The sequence below is a fragment of the Mytilus californianus genome, unplaced genomic scaffold (genome assembly GCF_021869535.1).
Source record: "Mytilus californianus isolate M0D057914Y unplaced genomic scaffold, xbMytCali1.0.p SCAF_4, whole genome shotgun sequence".
Classification (NCBI taxonomy): Eukaryota; Metazoa; Mollusca; class Bivalvia; order Mytilida; family Mytilidae; genus Mytilus; species Mytilus californianus.
Genome location: NW_026262690.1, coordinates 78,674,860 through 78,697,384, shown reverse-complemented (window position 1 = coordinate 78,697,384; position 22,525 = coordinate 78,674,860). Strand labels below are relative to the sequence as shown.

The following is a 22,525-nucleotide window of genomic DNA, read 5'->3' as shown; positions in this document are numbered from 1 at the left end:
AAGAATTAAGGAACCGTACAGTTTGCCTATTACTTTAAAGATATTATAGAGATTTTATTATGTTTTAGACAGGTATTTTTACAATAACAGAGACAGTATGTACATAGGTATTATTGCTCTATACACAGTGGAGTTTTATTGTTGAAACCTAATATGTTATCATGGTTATAGAGATTTATATTTGGGAATACAGTGATGTTTACCGTAGAGTATACATGCATTTCAAAATTTTGATATTTACACACCCATTGTTCACATTGGAGACAGCAGAATGTACAAACAGTCAATACCAACTCAGAATCTAACAGTTCTTTATAGCTGTACTTTGAACTTTAGACAAACACATTGAAAGAATTATTAAATATATATAACTGCATACAACATGTATTCAATGATGAGAGCTTCAGGCATTCGAAAGAATTATTTATTAACTGCATACTGAACAGTGGTATTTTCTTCAAAATCTTTTTAGGAAAATTTATCATATTTGAATACTAAATATAGTTTTATAGCATTAACATGCCTGTATTTCAGTACCAGTTATGATAGACATTGGCTAATCTACTAGCACATGGGATATCCCCCATACAGACCTAGCACACTAACAGTTACAGATGAGACACCAAGTCTCACTCCCTTGTGGAGACCCCTCGCTCCACATTCCCAAACTGGCATATTGTTGTACAGGCAGTTTCTTGCTCTCTGAATTACAATACTGAATGCATCTCTCATGATGTTCAAAATCTATATGAATCAATCTAGTGTAGCTCTCAGTTCAAAAACTTTGATATTGAATACCATTTTTATAGCATTCTCATCTCATTGAAATACTGATAATAATTTTTATTGCATTCTCATCATTGAATTATTGATAATCATATTTTACCTTTCTCAGCATTGAATTACTGATAATAATTTTTATAGCATTCTCATCATTGGATTACTGATATTCATTTTTATAGTAATCTCATCATTGAATTACTGAATATCTTGTTATAGCATTCTCATGTTAGAACTTTGAATATTGAATATAATTTTATAGTATTATCATGTAACCATTTGGTCAAAATACTAGGACGCTGGTCCTCTGATAGTTACTGCAGGTATATAAGAGTGTCATCGACTTCAATTAAGTATACACAAGAATTGTTAGGAAATATTAATTTAAAGCATTTTAATGTTTTAATACTGACTACTTTTAGTTACATAATTGTAAATTAGGATGTAGATCTACACATATATATATATCATGTATATATCATGTACGTACATATAATTATTTTCATTGTAATTTTATTTTTTATTTTTTTTTATTTTTCTCATGACTTTATTGAAGGTGAAAAAAATCTTAATCCTAAATCCTTGGGGGCACTCAGCTGTTTCCATCTGAGTTTTTGGACCTTGATGGAATTTTATCACTGGTTATTTCTAAAATTTCATTCATCCCCAAGCATTTCGGGGACAAATTTTATCAAATTTATTCCAGCGCCAGTTTGATCTCAGATGAGACGCCTAGTCTCATCACCGAAGTGGAGAACCCTCGCTTCACATTCCCTGGCCTCAGATGAGACGCCTAGTCTCATCACCGAAGTGGAGAACCCTCGCTTCACATTCCCCGGCCTCAGATGAGACGCCTAGTCTCATCACCAAAGTGGAGAACCCTCGCTTCACATTCCCCGGCTGGCGTATTGTCGGGCAGGCAGGTTCTTCCTCACACTGGAGGTTGCAAGCTGACTTGCTCAGGCAGGAACTCAAAAATTGTCTTGTATGCTGAGTGTTTCCCTAGGGCCAAAACCAGATTGATTAATTGTTTTTATAATAAAATTATTATTCATTCTAAAATATTTTTCTGCTTTAAGCCAGTATGATTTTGCTGAGACTATGTTTTTGTTTTACACACAGATACCCCTTTTGTGACATTTGGTATAGTTTTTCGGAGTTGGTATTTGTTCATTTACAAGGATGAGATCGGGACTTTAATTGAGATTTGCTCTATTAGGAGAGTTTTACTGTAAATAATTGTGGGATGTCAGGACTTGCCCATCAATACAAACAGAACATAATTTTACCTGAAAAGTTACATCAGTTAAATATAGATTGATGTGATCATTAAACATTTCATCTTATCAATGGAAGGCTTGCATATACCTACCTTGATCTTTGGAAAAGGTAAATAAAAATGTCTCTAGAAATTTAGTAAGCCTTCCACTGGTGACCTGGAATGTTTTGATCACTGACACTAGAGGCATAAACAAGGAGTTTTGCAGACCACTCTAACAACTATACAAGAATTAGACAACCTCACACAAAAAGTACAGAAACAATATTTCACTTTATGAGACTCAATAAATATACAACATTAGACTGGAGAAAAAATTAAAAATATGAGACTACAGAAAAATATTACTATACGAGACAACAGAATACAAACTTGGTTTGTTTGTATAAATATTGTACTTATATGTTATATAAGTACTGTTTATACAAACAGCCATACCAGCTTACACTTAATAATTAATGTGTTAATAAAGATGCTGACTTTCTGGATACATTTAATTAACATACACAGACCACTTGTTATATCTTGAGGTTAATTTCCCTGGCATTTGACACTTTGAAGTTACAACTGGAATCTCACTAGGAGGCACACTAATCCTTTCTTAATCAGATACATGTCAAAATAATCTCTGTTGGTGAGGAAATGCAGATTATGATACCAGATCTTATAAAAAATTAATTACACAACAATTAGTATATTATCTAAAGGTCAGTGAGGTCAGACTCCTCCCACTGAATGATTGATGTACCCTATCTGTGTGTAAAGCCATATGCATGGTCTTTGTATAATCACTTTCTTGGTTCATAGCAGTCTTGACTAGTTGATATAGTTTTACAGTGCTATTATTTAATTTACCGACCACCATCCACCTTCCTAACACCTTCAATAATGTTTCATGACAAGGGAAACTTTTCAGCTTTTACTAGTGATATATTTTTTTTTTTTAATTAATTTTAATTCCTTGATGGAATTTTATCACTGGTTATTTCTAAAATTTCATTCATCCCCAAGCATTTCGGGGACAAATTTTATCAAATTTATTCCAGCGCCAGTTTGATCTCAGATGAGACGCCTAGTCTCATCACCGAAGTGGAGAACCCTCGCTTCACATTCCCTGGCCTCAGATGAGACGCCTAGTCTCATCACCGAAGTGGAGAACCCTCGCTTCACATTCCCCGGCCTCAGATGAGACGCCTAGTCTCATCACCAAAGTGGAGAACCCTCGCTTCACATTCCCCGGCTGGCGTATTGTCGGGCAGGCAGGTTCTTCCTCACACTGGAGGTTGCAAGCTGACTTGCTCAGGCAGGAACTCAAAAATTGTCTTGTATGCTGAGTGTTTCCCTAGGGCCAAAACCAGATTGATTAATTGTTTTTATAATAAAATTATTATTCATTCTAAAATATTTTTCTGCTTTAAGCCAGTATGATTTTGCTGAGACTATGTTTTTGTTTTACACACAGATACCCCTTTTGTGACATTTGGTATAGTTTTTCGGAGTTGGTATTTGTTCATTTACAAGGATGAGATCGGGACTTTAATTGAGATTTGCTCTATTAGGAGAGTTTTACTGTAAATAATTGTGGGATGTCAGGACTTGCCCATCAATACAAACAGAACATAATTTTACCTGAAAAGTTACATCAGTTAAATATAGATTGATGTGATCATTAAACATTTCATCTTATCAATGGAAGGCTTGCATATACCTACCTTGATCTTTGGAAAAGGTAAATAAAAATGTCTCTAGAAATTTAGTAAGCCTTCCACTGGTGACCTGGAATGTTTTGATCACTGACACTAGAGGCATAAACAAGGAGTTTTGCAGACCACTCTAACAACTATACAAGAATTAGACAACCTCACACAAAAAGTACAGAAACAATATTTCACTTTATGAGACTCAATAAATATACAACATTAGACTGGAGAAAAAATTAAAAATATGAGACTACAGAAAAATATTACTATACGAGACAACAGAATACAAACTTGGTTTGTTTGTATAAACAGGTTTATAAATTAGAATTAGATAATAAACATCAGAAACATAATAATTTACCTAAATTGAACAAATACAGGTAGTTCATGTATCATGTAAAATAATCTTCGTTCCCACAACCACCATAAGACAGGTGTGTTGGTCGACAGTTCCTGACCATTTGGTCCTTGAGTACACTGCAATTTTAAAATCAATGATAGTTTTAAAATACCTCATCAGCAGAAAAAATCTGTATGTCATAAGATATTTAATAACAAACAATCATGTCATAATAAATATTCATAGATTCTCACATTTGTTTAAGGTTATTTCAAAATGTAAAATTCTTCAAGCAGAAATTAATCCTTTTTAACATAAAAAGGCATGAAATGCCCATCTAAAGACAATCATATTCTCTTACCCCCTTCCCTCCAACATAGTAACATACAGAGCATTGACAAACAAACAAGCAGACACAGATATATATCCCAAAGAAAATTGTTTATTTTTACCCTAGTTATATAGGATGCACTGATTGTCCAGTAGATTGGCTGACTTCTGGCTTCATTAGCAGAAACGATCTGTAAATCATATGGCATGTAGCGAGCTCTCTTATTCTTCCTATTCTTTGGTAAGCAGTACAAAAATTCTCCATCATCTTCCTTTATCGTTTTCTGTGACTTAATAAAAAATAAACATAATTTTACAGATAAAAGTAACTAATTGTGACTTGCTAGACTCACATTCACAAATAGTATTCAGGACAATGCAGCTATAACTATTTATCTCCCTTGAACATCTGTTGGGGTATTGAGATTGAAATACTTTTTTGCATCCGGTAATGTTTTGTGAGAGACAACTTACAAATATGTTTCCAAAATAAACTGTAAGTTATTCAAACTTGTGTATTACATTACAAAAAAAAGTAAAAGATTGTGATTTCTCAGGCAAATAAAAAATAATATTGCTGAGTTCCATGTCATTATTTCAAGAAGAAATAAATTGCTAGACTTATAAAATATCTATTTCATATTCTGTTAACCAACTTATTTTTCGCTGATACATTTGTCACATTTAGCTCTTTCTAGCTGACTTCTCCACGATTTATTGTCACATTTTTTTTTAACTTTGTTGATGTATTCATATAAGAGAAGATCAAAGTTTGGCATTTGTTTTGATGATTTATATTCACACTTTTTTCCTGCATGGGAAATTCACAAAAATAAATTGATCACGAAAATTAGATGGTTTATAAGAAAGCATTGATTTTTAACCTGTGGATTTAACTTTGGTATATCTGATATAGTTTCCATTGCCTTTCTACAATCAGGACCATGTCTTGGTAATGCTGTATTCCATCCTAGTTGACTTCTTAATTTCTCTACGTTGTAAAGGACATCATCATTCTCAGGTACTGCAATATGATAAATAATGTTTAGTCATGTCATTTAATGTTATATGGAACATATGTACACCCAGTGCATAATAGGATAATGTTTCCATCCCTTGAATTTTTTTGGATTAAGAAGATGTTCTCAGAAACATAGTATTATGTATAAATTACTCACCTTGTACAATAATTTTGTGAATGTTTTACATGCAAGTTTCCTAAAAATTACTTTTTCAAAAGTTTTAAACACTGATATTTAACATGCCTGCTTTCTTCCAGCAAGAGAGATCTATTTGGCAATATTTTAATTCCTTTCCCAGAGAGGAATTCTAACTTCAAACAATATATTCTATACAAAAAAGTTAATTTCTAAATTACTTTGTAGTTAAAATGTCCATGTGAATTTCAATTGAATTAGATAAAAAACAAGAATGTGTCCATAGTACATGGATGCCCCATTCGCACTTTCATTTTCTATGTTCAGTGGACCGTGAAATTGGGGTCAAAACTCTAATTTGGCATTAAAATTAGAAAGATCATGTCATAGGAAACATGTGTACTAAGTTTCAAGTTGATTGGACTTCAACTTCATCAAAAACTACCTTGACCAAAAACTTTAACCTGAAGCGGGACAGACGGACGGACAGAAGAATGAACGGATGAACGAACAGACGCACAGACTGAAAAACATAATGCCCCTAGTTGGGGCATAATAAACTGTTGACACAGAGATATGTCTCACCTGGCAGCGTAAAATCCAGAAAAAGACAATCTGATGGATAAGCAACATTGCTAATTAATTCAAAGTCCCTGGACTAGCTAGTATTTAGGGCCTCGAAATGGTTGACAAACTGAGATGTACAGACAGCAATTTAACATTATAGAAAATATTGTCCCTATCAAACTTACCTAATCAGAAAACTTAACATTGAAAATTGTAAATTGATTGAAAGTTATTGGACCATGTCCTAGGGGGCAGGGCCTTGAAATAGTTGTCAAACTGATATGTACTGATAGTAATGCAACTTTATAGAAAATACCATTGATCTATCGCAAGTAGTTCATATCAAACTAATTTAAGCAGAAAACTTCTCATTGAAAATTGCTAATTAATTGAAAGTCACTGAACCATGGCCTAGGGGGTAGGGCCTCAAAATAGTGGTCAAACTGCATCTTCACACAAAATATCAATGATCTATCACAAGTAGTTCCTATTAAACTAACTTAAGCAGAAAACTTAACAATTGTCGCCTCAGCCGTCGCTGGAAAAGCAATTGCTATGTCTCGCTTTCCGCGACAGGCAAGACAAAAATCTGGTAAAAAATCTAAGAGTTCAAAAAGGAATTTGAAATTGTTCCTTTAAAGATACAAATATGAAATTCATGCAAGAATATTTCAAATCTGTAAAACAAAAACTTCAGTTTGAATCATTAAATTTTCTTTTAAAAATTAAACCTCCTGAAACAATTAGTTTTGTATGTCAGTTAACAAAACCAAGACCACATAAAAGACTCATTAACAAAATCATATTATTAAATTACTATATAGAATGAAAATTTCATTTGCAACAGTTATGCAAAAAACAGTTCCGCTTTGCAGGCCCTGCCTCATCTACTATAAACCTTAAATGAACCATTCTTTCAACTCTTGAAAATACAGTTGTGTAATAACGAAAACAATTAATGATTTACTTCTATTTTTTTTTTTAATTAATAATGATTGATTGATGATTGATTGTTGCTTGATTGCTTTCAATGATTAAAAAAAATCAAAAAAATTGTTATCATGCAAAAAAATATTAACTATCAATTTTGTTTGAAATACAATACATATGTTGAATATTTTTCTTCGAAGGAGACTTTTTGCACTTTATAAATATAACCTATTTCTTGTTTATGAATATTCATGCATTGAATCTAAATTTTCATGCATAAAGTGACATGCAATAATTCATCAGAGTGTATGAGCTTACCTTCATCAACTGTAAATAAATAACATATATCATTAGAATTTAAAATTAAAAAAATCTTGTTTCAAGCTATATAGATGCAATGGCTAAGTCTCATCAGTAGTATTGACTGAATTCTATTAGAAGCAACTATACTATATATATATACTTGGTGCATGCAAATATCTTTTCTTTTGATTTTTGCAATTTCTATGGTTAAACTGTTTGCACAGGTATTAAATTTCTGCATCAACAATAAGTTGGCCCTATACATTAATATCATTGTTTTCTCCAAAACATTTGTGAAGAGGATATCCACCCTCCCCATTTTTACATGATCATGAAATAAGTGAACATAACACAAACATTTATGTATAACTTGATTCCTTTTCTAAAGTATCTTAACAGTAAAAAGGTCAAAGGACAAAATAATGACAAAATAAAAAATGAAAGTATCTGCACCCTATAGAAAATTAAAGCAATATGACAAAATAAGAAAAAACCAAGCATTTGGAGTGAATTGTATGTGCAATAGAAATTCCCTTACTGATAGTAATGTTTACCTTTGTTTGAGTTAGTACTTTTTTAAAATGGAACAAGCATTTGGCTGTTACTGATGTAGTTAGGAATTTCCATCTTATCATTAACTGGGTCAGAAAATTTATTATTTGTTATTTAAATATGTGGATATTGACATCAACTAAGAGCCAACCCAACAATTAATTTATCATGGTTATTTATTCTCTAACAGATTGTATATTAAAACAATTTATCTATGTTAAATGACCACAACTCCTGCACCAATCCCTCAGTCAAAACAAAACTCAAACTGGATCAGTTACTCCTAATGATATGACTACATACCAAATATGTAATCATTTTAGTCAGACATAACTGCAAAAGTATGTAAAACTGATACTTTCAAGAAATTTCCTATGTTCTAGGTCCACTTCTGCAAAAATTGGTCAACCAAAATGAAACTCAAATTCAATCTGAAAATGCTTATGGTTTGACAGTATAGCAAATATCTAATTAATTAATTCATGCTTTACAGAAAAGCGTGTAAAAAACTGTTATTATCAAGCAAATTTTCCATGTTCAAAGGTCTCAATTTCTGCACAAAACTTCCTACCCTAACAAATCTCAAACTTGATCTATAACTTCTTAAAATGTTACTACATATACATACTAAATATCTAATCAATAGATTGAAGCATTATAGAAAAAAATGTTATTTTAAAGCAAACTTGTTGTCCCTATCGGTTTCGTCAGTAGGGGACTAATAATTAGATATGATTAGAATATAACAAACGAGATTAAAATATATATACTTAAATTCAGAAATTAATGTGTGTATTTATTATTGCGAATTATTGACCACAGGCAAAAATGCACAATCTAATTAAAGCTACTGCGATTTTTATGGAGGAAATTAATCAAAGAAATAATGATTATAAGTTTTTATTATTGCAAACCTGATACTGTCACATTATTTGCATTAATAAAAACTTTCCAAATTTAAAGTGCATGTAGTGAAAATTACTAATTAAATGGGTTTTCCATATTTGTTGTGGGAATCCAATGTATACCAAAATTATGTCATCAATTTTTTTCTAACATCCTGGTCTTTTTAGACTTAAGTGATCATGTGGTCAACTATGGCACTGATTCTTTAAAGTCCAATATAATTTTTTGCAATACATTTTAATTTTTAAAGATTAGTACTTTAGATCATACTGTCTGAATTAGTTTGAAAACTTCCTCAAAGGCAATTTCAATTGAACTCAAAACATACCAGTTTAGTTATCATTTACAACATTATGCTATTAATCTGTTGAAATCATTCTTACCAGTATCGTCATATCTGTTCTTTTTCAAGTAGTTCAATATAACATTAGACTCCTTTTTCTTCGCTGAGTCTTTTCTGTCAGAACGCGCTGATGAACTGTTACTGGAAAGTGGCCTCCCCTTCAAGGGTCGTGTATCAATGATAGGAATTTCATCGGGAAAGTCTTTGTTCAGGATTTCATCATCATCTTCATCTTTAGCGACAGAGTATGGTGATTTTGTTGGTGACCTCTCTGCACTGACAGGTAAATCTGTTGACGATGGTTTTGATATTTCATCCATTCCCGATTCTAAATGCTGAGAAGAATGTGGACTAACTGTAATGAAAGTAAGAAAAAATCACAATGTTTTTCTCCTTTCCTTTGTCCAATTCGTACAAGAAGTAAGTCAAACTCATATTTTCCACTCAGAATAATAAATGAAGGTATATAACTAAAACTATTTTTCTGCTGTGTGGACAATAACAACATTATAACAAATGATATAAAATGTACCCTCCAACATGACCTGTATCTCATTAAATATTAGGCCCTTTATTTTGATTAAGATTTATCAGAAAAGTCTAAAATGGTTTACAACCTTTAAACTCTATGACTACAATCATGTACATTCCAAACCAATCATTTTTGATCATTTCTTTAAAGTATGAAATATGCACAGGCCAAAAAGATTTTCTCAAAAAAGCCATAACAAACATGACAGGGGTTCCACAAGTCAGTAATAGGATCAACATTCATCTCTGACTTCAATAGAACATGACAGGGGTCCCACAAGTCAGTAATAGGACTAACTTTCATCTCTTGACTTCAATTGAACATGACAGGGGTCCCACAAGTCAGTAATAGGACTAACATTCATCTCTTGACTTCAATTGAACATGACAGGGGTCCCACAAGTCAGTAATAGGACCAACATTCATCTCTGACTTCAATAGAACATGACAGGGGTCCCTCAAGTCAGTAATAGGACCAACATTCATCTCTTGACTTCAATTGAACGCGACAGGGGTCCCACAAGTCAGTAATAGGACCAACATTCATCTCTGACTTCAATAGAACATGACAGGGGTCCCACAAGTCAGTAATAGAAACAACATTCATCTCTTGACTTCAATTGAACATGACAGGGGTCCCACAAGTCAGTAATAGGACCAACAATCATCTCTGACTTCAATTGCACTTAATGAAGAGTTTAAAAGTAAAATAGAAATGTAATGAAATTGTACTGACTTGATTTGGCACCATTAGTACTGGGTTCAGTTCCAGGCCCCATTATCTCTGCTAGCTCTGCTAATACTTCTATTTCCTCTAACTCTTTGTCATCATCACCATCATCCATTGTCATGGGAGTTGCTGGAATTGGTTTAGGCTGTGGCTTGTGAAGCCTGAATATCAATAACAAATAATAAAAAAATATAATTTTATGCATATATCATCATAATAATATTAAAGACAATACTTTTTGGCATCATTTTCACCTAAATATTTTTCTCAACAATTTCTTCAGTCCCACATATTTGTCAAATTTCCCAAAATTTGTAAGTCCCAAATATGCGAGATAACATTGTATAAGCATAAAATTTCATTCAAATTTATGCAAAACTATATAAAATATTTGACTGAGATCTTTGTCATGTGTAATATTTATAACAATAGAAATTCAAGAGGGCACACGATGAAATGTATAGCCTGTTTTACTTATCCATGAATTCATGTTGAAAGTCTGTAATATGAAGGTTTTACTACACGTATTACACAAACTTAACATTATCAAATGTTCTATGAAAATGAGATCACATTCAGAGGAACCATGCCAGACAGACATGTACACCTAACAATCATTCCATGCACGAAAAATAGTGGTCCTATTGATAATAGTACCACAAAATCTTAACAATGATCAATGAACCATGAAAATGAGGTCAAGGTCATATAAACCCTACCAGACAGACATGTACACCTTACAATGGTTCCATACACCAAATATAATTGACCTATTGCTTAAAATATCTGAGAAATAGACCAAACAACAAAAAACTTAACATTGACCAATGAACCATGAAAATGATGTCAAGGTATGATGAAACCTGCCTGAGGGACATGTACACCTAACAATCATTCCATCCACCAAATATAGTGGCCCTATTGCTTATAATATCTGAGAAATAGATCAAACCACAATAACTAAACATTGTCCAATGAACCATAAAATTGAGGTCAAGGTCATATGACACCTGTCAGTCTGACATGTACAGCTCACAATCATACACCAAATATAGTTGACCTAATGCTTATAGTATCTGAAAAACGGACTTGACCACATAACTGTAACCTTGATCACTGGTCCATGAAATGAGTTTGAGGTCAGGTCAACCCTACCTGACAAACATGTAGATGATGCTAGGAACCTATATACCAATTATCATATTTCTATTACTCATAATAAGTGAGTGTTTCATTTGACAAAAAATCTGTAATTTTCAAGCAGTCATTGAACCATTAAAATGTGGTCAAGGGCAATGGACATATGACAGACGGAAACTTCGTAACATAAGGTATCTGTATACAAGGTATGAAGCGTCCATGTCTTTTACCTTCTGAAATATAAAGCTTATGGATGTAGTCATGTCAGGTTTAGGAATTTTTGTCAGATATTTGGATTCCTTGGTTTTTTTTTACAGAGATACAGGGTAAAATATTTTGCCCCACATCACCCACTTTCCTTTTCATATAAGATTTCAATAGCTCATAAAAGGTCATTTACTAAAATTTAAGCAGATTCTACATTTCTTTTCTTACGATTTGAGACCCAAACAAGCATTCTGAGAGTATTGCAGGGCAATACATAGTCCCCTACTGGTTAAAAATTCATTGTACTGTAACAAAATGCTAACTTGTTCTATAATTTGTCATGGTGTTAACTTTAAAACAAATATCAAGTCAATATCTTCAAGCATGATGAAAAAATTCGTAAGGGTTCCGCGGAACCCAGTGTCTCGCCTACTTTTGCTGTTAATCGCAGGCTAAACAAAAATGAGGGAAAAAATCAATAAAACAAGAAATGATTGTAACAGGATGCTGTTACTAAGTCTCCCAAACGAAGCTCCCATAATTCGTAATTCCCAGGGTCGCCTTTTGAAAATTGGTTTGGTCCAGTAAAGTTATATGCATAAGTGATGCCTGGGGACTAACCCTGTATATCATTCAAATCATCTTGGCATGACAAACCAGAAAATATATGGTTTAGGGGTGGGGATCTCGACCATTTACAAGATATAAGAACTTTCTCAAATGGCAGGGGGTCGGGATGACCCCTGAGGACTAACCCTGCATATCATTCAAACCATCTTAACATGACAAACCAGAATATATGTGGTTTAGGGGTGGGGATCTTGACCACTTACAAGATATTAGAACTTTCTTAAATGGCATAGGGTGGGGGTGACCCCTGGGGACTAACCCTGTATTTCATTTGATTTGCTTTATCATGACAAACCAGAATATATATGGTTTAGGGGTGGGGATCTCGACCATTTACAAGATATTAGAACTTTCTCAAATGGCAGGGGGTCGGGATGACCCCTGGGGACTAACCCTGTATATCATTCAAACCATCTTAGCATGACAAACCAGAATATATATGGTTTAGGGGTGGTACTCTTGACCACTTACAAGATATTAGAACTTTCTTAAATGGCATGGGGTGGGGGTGACCCCTGGGGACTAACCCTGTATTTCATTTGATTTGCTTAATAATGACAAACCAGAATATATATGGTTTAGGGGAGGGGATCTCGACCATTTACAAGATATTAGAACTTTCTCAAATGGCAGGGGGTCGGGATGACCCCTGGGGACTAACCCTGTATATCATTCAAACCATCTTAGCATGACAAACCAGAATATATATGGTTTAGGGGTGGGGATCTTGACCACTAACAAGATATTAGAACTTTCTTAAATGGCATGGGGTGGGGGTGACCCCTGGGGACTAACCCTGTATTTCATTTCATGTGCTTTATCATGACAAACCAGAATATATATGGTTTAGGGGTTGGGATCTCGACCATTTACAAGATATAAGAACTTTCTCAAATGGCAGGGGGTCTGGATGACCCCTGAGGACTAACCCTGCATATCATTCAAACCATCTTAACATGACAAACCAGAATATATGTGGTTTAGGGGTGGGGATCTTGACCACTTACAAGATATTAGAACTTTCTTAAATGGCATAGGGTGGGGGTGACCCCTGGGGACTAACCCTGTATTTCATTTGATTTGCTTTATCATGACAAACCAGAATATATATGGTTTAGGGGTGGGGATCTCGACCATTTACAAGATATTAGAACTTTCTCAAATGGCAGGGGGTCGGGATGACCCCTGGGGACTAACCCTGTATATCATTCAAACCATCTTAGCATGACAAACCAGAATATATATGGTTTAGGGGTGGGGATCTTGACCACTTACAAGATATTAGAACTTTCTTAAATGGCATGGGGTGGGGGTGACCCCTGGGGACTAACCCTGTATTTCATTTGATTTGCTTAATAATGACAAACCAGAATATATATGGTTTAGGGGAGGGGATCTCGACCATTTACAAGATATTAGAACTTTCTCAAATGGCAGGGGGTCGGGATGACCCCTGGGGACTAACCCTGTTTATCATTCAAACCATCTTAGCATGACAAACCAGAATATATATGGTTTAGGGGTGGGGATCTTGACCACTAACAAGATATTAGAACTTTCTTAAATGGCATGGGGTGGGGGTGACCCCTGGGGACTAACCCTGTATTTCATTTCATGTGCTTTATCATGACAAACCAGAATATATATGGTTTAGGGGTGGGGATCTCGACCATTTACAAGATATTAGAACTTTCTCAAATGGCAGGGGGTCGGGATGACCCCTGGGGACTAACCCTGTATATCATTCAAACCATCTTAGCATGACAAACCAGAATATATATGGTTTAGGGGTGGGGATCTTGACCACTTACAATATTAGAACTTTCTTAAATGGCATGGGGTGGGGGTGACCCCTGGGGACTAACCCTGTATTTCATTTGATTTGCTTAATAATGACAAACCAGAATATATGTGGTTTAGGGGAGGGGATCTCGACCATTTACAAGATATTAGAACTTTCTCAAATGGCAGGGGGTCGGGATGACCCCTGGGGACTAACCCTGTATATCATTCAAACCATCTTAGCATGACAAACCAGAATATATATGGTTTAGGGGTGGGGATCTGTACCACTAACAAGATATTAGAACTTTCTTAAATGGCATGGGGTGGGGGTGACCCCTGGGGACTAACCCTGTATTTCATTTCATGTGCTTTATCATGACAAACCAGAATATATATGGTTTAGGGGTGGGGATCTCGACCATTTACAAGATATAAGAACTTTCTCAAATGGCAGGGGGTCGGGATGACCCCTGGGGACTAACCCTGTATATCATTCAAACCATCTTAGAATGACAAACCAGAATATATATGGTTTAGGGGTGGGGATCTTGACCACTTACAAGATATTAGAACTTTCTTAAATGGCATGGGGTGGGGGTGACCCCTGGGGACTAACCCTGTATTTCATTTCATGTGCTTTATAATGACAAACCAGAATATATATGGTTTAGGGGTGGGGATCTTGACCACTAACAAGGTATTAGAACTTTCTTAAATGGCAGGGGGTGGGGATGACCCCTGGGGACTAACCCTGTATTTCATTTCATGTGCTTTATCATTTAGAACATTTTCAATTAAAAAGATTGTGTCTATCACAAATGGTTTTCAATTTATAATCATTTGAAAATTAAAAAAAATAAAATCCTATAGTAAAACCCTCTTTTCTTTTTGCCCCTCAAAGTACCCCTTTATATTCCCCATTGCACAAACAAAACCCTGATTGCACCACTAGACATGTTAGTCTAACATATTGTGAAACCCTAAGTTAATCTGACAAGCGGTTTTGGAGAACGGGTGCGGACAAGTTCAAATTTAAAAGCGGCGGAAGAGGAAGAGGAAGAAGAATAATGATAATAATAAGAACTGAGCAAAAACAATAAGTCTTCCTTTTAAAAATTCCTTTAGATACTATCTTTTGATTGTAAGAACTTCTGTCAAAGTTTGGTATAAATCCAGGATAGTTTATGAATCTAATAAATGTTTTAAAACTAACTGCAGACTGTATTTAATGTTAACTGGAAGAAAAACTAAGTCCATTTATAAGTAAAATACAGATAAACAGGTACAAAATTTTAACAAAATTTCCTTCTAGATACTAGCTTTTAATCATAAACAAGCTTCTGTCCAAGTTTGGTACAAATCCAGGATAGTTTAAGAAAGTTATTAAAATTTTAAAAACTTTAACCACAGAGTGAATGTATTGTTTCCTGGCAGAAAAACTAAGTCCATTTATAAGTAAAATACGGAAAAAATGATTTTTTTTTTTAACAAATTTACTTCTGGATACTATTTTATGATCATAAACAAGCTTCTGTCCAAGTTTGGTACAAATCCTGGATACCGGTAGTTTAAGAAAGTTATTAAAATTTTAAAAACTTTAACCACAGAGTGAATGTATTGTTTCCTGGCAGAAAAACTAAGTCCATTTATAAGTAAAATACGGCAAAAATGAAATTTTTTTTTTAACAAATTTACTTCTGGATACTATCTTATGATCATAAACAAGCTTCTGTCCAAGTTTGGGTACAAATCCAGAATAGTTTAAGAAAATTATTAAAATTTTAAAAACTTTAACCACAGAGTGAATGTAATGTTTCCCGGCAGAAAAACTAAGTCCATTTACAAGTAAAATACGGAAAAACAGGAATTTTATTTTTACAAAATTTACTTCTGGATACTATCTTATGATCATAAACAAGCTTCTATCCAAGTTTGGTAGAAATCCAGGATAATTAAGAAAGTTATTAAAATTTCAAAAACTTTAACCACAGAGTGAATATTTGTGGACGCCGCCGACGGAATGTAGGATCGCTATGTCTCGCTTTTTCGACTTAAGTCAAAGGCTCGACAAAAAGTGTGGAAAACTGATTATTTAAGTGAATTTTCTATGTCCAAGGACCATAACTCTGCACAAAATCATCAGACCGGAACAAAATTCGAATTTGATCTGTAACTTGTCATGATAAAGCTATATACCAATTATCAAATCAATATCTTCAAGCATGACGGAAAAAAGTGTGGAAAACTGATTATTTCAGTGAATTTTCTAAGTCCAAGGACCATAACTCTGCACAAAACCATCAGACCGGAACAAAATTCGAACTTGGTCTGTAACTTGTCATGATGAAACCATACACCAAATATCAAATCAAAAACTTGAAGGACGAAGAAAAAAAAGTGTGGAAAACTGATTTGCCGGACAGATAGACAGACAGACAGACAGAGTGCAAACCTAAAGTCCCCTTCGACTAATAATGCCAATGCTAAATATATGGTAAAAGTCTGAGTCAGCCTTTTCCCGCCATTTTTTTAAAATATCTTGGAAAGGAGTTCCATAACCTATCAATATTTTTAGCTTATTTTGTTCCGTTCCTTAAATAATGCTCTTCTGATTTATAGTATCAATTTTAAATTCCAGAATTATTTTAATTTCACCTGAATACATCCTTAATACAAATAGTTCAAGCTGTTGATGCTGCCGGATTGTAATCCCTAGGTCTCGCATTCTGCAACTTTCGTCGCAGGCGAGACAATAAAACCAAATTCCTCTACATGATTGTATTAATAAAGCAAACTGATATTTAAGTGAGTGACTGTTCTTTCTTATAGTACGAAAATGCATGTACATGTACTTACATGCCGACAGTTAGTACTGTTTTATCATCCCCCTGCTGGGTTTTAGCTTTAATCTGATGTTGTCTCTTTTCATAATCTCTTTTAAACATTGTGGTTCTGAAACTGGATTGCATTTGGTCAGTTTTACCAGATGGTGGACGTGGTATACCAGGACTCTAAAAAAAAATCTTTTTATGTCTACCATTTTTTATAATAAAAGACTGCAAACAATATAATCAAACATAAACTAAGTAAAAAGTATTTGTTTAAATAAATATTTTGTTCTTTTGTAAAAAAAACTTATTCGAGTCTTTGTTTATTTTTATCTAATGACAAATATAAGTGATACCAAAAGATTCTTTAAAATACCCTGAAATTAGTAATAAATTAATAAAAGCAGAGAATGTAATGGAAAGTCATCAAGAAATTAATAATAATACTAAGCCTTTTCACATCAAAATTTTCCAAACTTGGCTTTACAATTGAATCAAATTTATTTCATATTGAACTGTTTTAAATTCTACAATTTTGTATTCCAGTAGCATAATGTGTGTTAAAATGGTTGAACAATACAATCTAAGAAATAGACAGCAAACCCCACTGTCCTCTTTTATAACATCATCTGGAATCATAATCACCTACAAGTTTCTTGGAGGAAATAATCTATTAAAAAATCACCCTAATCATGCTCAAACCCGATATATAACGGTGGCATGCTGTAAAATAATTAAATCCTGTAGTGGGTTGATAAGAGTGAATTACCTGTGAAAGTCCCTGAGAAGCCTTTGGTTTTATAGGCAATCCTCTAACCATTCGCAAAACTTGCGAATTTTCTGGCTTATCAACCAGTCGAGCCATGAGATCAGCAGCTTTTCCATTTCTTTTCTGAGATGAGGATTCAAGTGTTAATTCTTCTATTGTTTTTGCCTTGGCTAAACTATGTCCTGGAGCAAATGTTACCACTTTGGTTTGTTGTGTTGGTGTCTTTGGTGTCCCATCTCTATCTGTCTGGAAGATATCTGGATCTCCCAAATCCTGGTTAATCACTGTAGATTCTGAATACTGAGATTGACTGAGGTAGCTAGTCCTAGATTCTCCTCTTACATCTGCCATGTTTGTTAATGCAATATTCTGTTAATCTTCTTTATAATTATTATATCTGAAACTTTACAGATAAAACATTTATATATCTTGGTAAAACTTTTTTCCCATATTTTCAAATTTTGTTTAACATGTACATTGTGTACATTGTATATGTTTGGTTAGATTTCAGATTTTTTTTTTTAAAACAGTTAAAAAAATGAATAAGCTGTCTATTAGCCATAAATAAAAGCATTGAGAAACATGCATATTGTATTGCATTATTGTGAAAGGTGTATCAATATCCATTACATTAGCCAATATAGTCTTGGTTCATTTCAGATAAATTTTGAATCAAAAACATGTCAGCTGCATGAAAATATCAACTTATGGGTAATGTCATTTGACCTTATAAGGGTTTCAGCAAGGTGAAAGGGTCCAATTAGAAATGTATGATTGAATTTGTCAAGTGGAAACCTGTTAAAATAATTCCATTTGCTTAATCTGCATTGAGAAAGACTAAAGACTATATATACAGATGCATAGAATATGTCTGACTTGAAACAATTTTTTGAACTGCACGGTTGAAACAGCCACTATCCCAGAAGACCCTTATTCTGTTGTGTTATCAGTGGCGGATCCAGGATTTTTAAAGGGGGATTCTCCAGAAAATGTAATATATATATATAATATCGATGAGCAATGCAAAATGTTTTTTTTAGATTTTATGCTTAAAAAAGGGTATATATTTTCGATCAAAGGGAACATATGCCCTTTATGTCTTCCCCTGAATCTGCCACTGTTTATAGTAATGTTGTATGAGGGTAGGAATGGGGTACCCCACATGAAGAATGATGGTAAGATATTTGTTAAAATAACCTTAAACGATAAACATTTTACTCCATCTGACCAGGGGTTCAAATTAACATTTGGTACTGGAAGGTCCAGGACCTTTGACACTCCAAACTGAAAGGTCCACAACCTAAATCCTAGGTCCTACTTTTACATGAAATATTTCATAACTCAGTAACTAAGATACAAAATTAATGTGCTTTTGGTGTTAGGTTATACTGAGCTTGTATCATCATATTTAAAGAACTGCATGTAATGTTTTGTTAAGTTTACAAATAATTTCCAGGCCACCATATACATAAAGCACTACACTGTCAGTGTCACTGTGGTATAACTTGTATAATAATAAATGTATTTGTCTTGTATATTATGAAGTCCAATAATCTTTTTTTTTTGTATTGGGGAGGGTGTCACTGTGGGTGGGTGTGTTGTCTCAATCATTGACAATTATACAATAAATTCAGGGCTCACACTACTTCAGAATCATAGGGAGAAGTGACTTCTCTTTTTGAAACTGATAGAGAGAAGTGACGAGATTTGAAAGAGGAGTGTTTAAAGTTGCTCGCGGCGCTACAATATTTGGTTTTAACTATGATATAAAGGGCTATATATGTATCTTTTTTTTTTTATATTTTTGTTAAATTTATTCCCGAGTATACAATTAAAGTAAGAGTTCCAATTCAAAGCTGTTTAAGTTTATCATATCTAGTTGCACAATGATTATATTAGTTGTCTTGTCAGAAACTACCAACTAAGTATCTAGCACTGATAAAAAGAGGACTTTTTTTTACACCAAAAAGGAAAAAAAAGTTGTTATATCAATTAAAGTTCAATTGAAAAACTACTCTGTTATCATGTTTATGAAATTCAGTGTTTCTCATTAAAAAAAACATAGAGATTTAACAAAGTTAAGCTCTGCTGGGACATAATAATGATATTAGTATAATAATAGTCCCAGAGTTGAGCAACTTTTATTAATATATTGAAACAATGCATATACATGAAAATATATTGATTGATTGTTGGTTGCTTAACGTCCAGTGGCAAATATTTCATGCATAATCAGGACGAGAACAAATTAACAATAAATACAATAGGTAGGTTCTGTAATAGAGGCGTCCGGGAGTAAAGTCGGAGAAATTTAGACTGCCACGAGAAATGAGGGAATATTGGATAGGGACAGAAATTTAGCCTTGCAACAGGCCACCTACGGACCCCTCAAAGAGTTGTTGCAAGGGTTCTTAACGTGCAAAGAGCGTGGCACTCTATTTACACGAGGCATCGGATTTAACGTCCCCATTCTGACCTGACGTGGCTGGAAATTTGTACATCCCGCACAGCCAAACGGACGCCCCACTTTAGCAAGGGTTTTACTGCCGGTCGGAGGAAGACCAATGGTGACCATACTTCTATTCCCCAGTCACCCTTGGGGGGCATGAAAATATATACATCATTCAAGTAGATCAAGTATTAAATGCGTGTGGAAAGCTTAATTTTTCCTTTTGGGATCAATATTCTTCTGAGGGGGTGGACAGTGGGTACCCTTCTCACACCTCCCGCCCCTATCTCCCACCTTCCAATTTTAGAATCTTTTTTCTTTCCCACCTCCTCCCACCTCCCTCAAAAGCTGTTCAACCCCTCTCTTCTGTCAGCTGCGCCATTCATGCGTCCGTAGTCATTATCGTAAGAATCCGGATTTCGTTCATATCTGGTCCGTTTCCGATGAATGCTGTACACATATTTCAATGGCCGACGAGAAAAATTACAAAAATAAACGATGTTTGAGACGCTTTTTGGAAGGGAATATGGCGTTTTTAATGCAATACATGGATTACAAATTTACTTAAGGCATCTTTCATCACGTTCTAATAAATTAACAAACTTATTTTGCCGACGTTAAAATGATTTGAAGTAAGCTCTCGAGGGGTATATAATAAAAATATGGCTTTGAAATGACGATACTGATAGTTAAAAAAGGTCAGCAAAGTTAATTTTCTTAAAATCAAAGGTCAGAGTTCACGAAAATGGTCGGTCCTGTCGGTCCTGTCGGTCAAAATGAGGCTCGGACCAGTATTTTGAAGGCTAGTGCCGGTCCCAATGACCGATGTAAAAACGGCCGTTGTAGTGCATATTTCGGCACTTTTTTACATCGGTTATTAGATGTACCGCAACTGTTTCCAATAGGTGTTTACATCGGTTATCAGATGTACCCGCTGCCAATTTCCGGTACTGGTTTACGGATTTATTATAAACAAACCAAAGCGGCGATCTACACGTGGCCTACTAAATTTGTTCATAGAGCCATCCCTGGCAAACAATCGGCAATTGAACCCTACAATGGAGCAAACAAATACTGTAACAGCCGAGAAAATGATTCAGATGATGAAGTGGATAGTGAAGATGACTTTAAATAAGAACAATCAGAAGACCTGAACTGGTCCTTCATTGTTAATTTGCCTGTGGGTGCGAAGAATAAAACTAATATTAATAAAGTTATTTTTCGATAAAATATGTAAATAATTTTATTTCAGGATAAAATTGACAGATTTTGTAGGACTGGCTAAAGTTTTGTAGGACTGACAAATAATCATGCTTTGTCGGTCCCATGACCGACGGGTCAAAATAAGTTTTCGCGAACTCTGAAAGGTCCGTCGGGCGTAGCTAGGAACCAAAACGAAAGTCCGATTGCAAAAGTGGAAGGTCACGGACCTCGGACCACCGCTAATTTGAACCCCTGCTGACTCTAATGGTTGCTACAAAATGAGATTTGACGAATGACGATAAAAAAATTAAGGCTCATTTGACGCTAACTGTAGGCTGTAGCACAAATAGCCGTTTGACGCTTGAATCAATGCAGATTTAAAGGTAACTCTAACTGGTTGAGTTAGAGAAGATCTTTTTTGGCTCAATAGGTTAGAGCTCTGCATTTAGATCCCATGATTGAGGGTTCGAGTTCCGCTGGTACCACCGTGTATTTTCACAATAGTAATCTCACATGTCTTGTAAGATTCCTTTTGAAAGTCCTCGACTGCACAATTATATTTCCATTACTACAAAACTGACAACCATTGGACATTGGTCTAAATGTCAAATGATGTGATAACTCCACATGACAATGTTTATATACTTTGGGTATTTGGATCTTTCAAATTTGACATCTAGATACTAAACTATAATTTCTACCCTATACAACATTATTCAACACATTTAAGCCCCAAAATAAACATTGTCTCTCAATAGAACCAATAAACATCAGGCGTCCTATAGTCTACAACGATAAAGTGAAAAAGAGCCAGTGTTTATAAAGTGGTGTGTGAAGTGCATTCCTTGGGTCTAGTTGGGATAAACAGTAATATTTTTACATGTTACAGCTAATGTAAATAAAGAGGATTTAATATCTAGATTGAATGACTATCTATTTTAAAGATAACGACTGTAAAGGTGGACCTCTTTTACGGAACTTGTTATACCTATTTACATTTTTCAGTGAATAACTGCAATGCCATAAGCATAAGCGTCGTTACTCCACTGCAAACACCGTTCGGTGT

The 22,525-nt window shown here is 34.3% G+C and overlaps 1 protein-coding gene across 8 annotated transcripts in view; it reads right to left on the bottom strand.

Annotated features, from left to right (window-relative positions):
* Window positions 1-22,525, bottom strand: part of LOC127738574 (dynein axonemal heavy chain 6-like) — a 136,123-nt gene extending 113,598 nt beyond the window's left edge. For 7 of the 8 annotated variants that reach the window (XM_052249867.1, XM_052249865.1, XM_052249869.1 and 4 more), the window contains exons 1-8: window positions 22,448-22,525; window positions 17,808-18,210; window positions 17,067-17,221; window positions 10,455-10,609; window positions 9,228-9,542; window positions 5,314-5,453; window positions 4,552-4,719; window positions 4,121-4,236 (exon numbers count right to left, since the gene is read on the bottom strand). In XM_052249867.1, the coding sequence (XP_052105827.1) occupies window positions 4,121-4,236; window positions 4,552-4,719; window positions 5,314-5,453; window positions 9,228-9,542; window positions 10,455-10,609; window positions 17,067-17,221; window positions 17,808-18,158 (1,400 nt within the window). In that variant the 5' untranslated portion in view covers window positions 18,159-18,210; window positions 22,448-22,525. The remainder of the gene's footprint in view (window positions 1-4,120; window positions 4,237-4,551; window positions 4,720-5,313; window positions 5,454-9,227; window positions 9,543-10,454; window positions 10,610-17,066; window positions 17,222-17,807; window positions 18,211-22,447) is intronic. The other variant, XM_052249866.1, reaches the window with a different exon arrangement.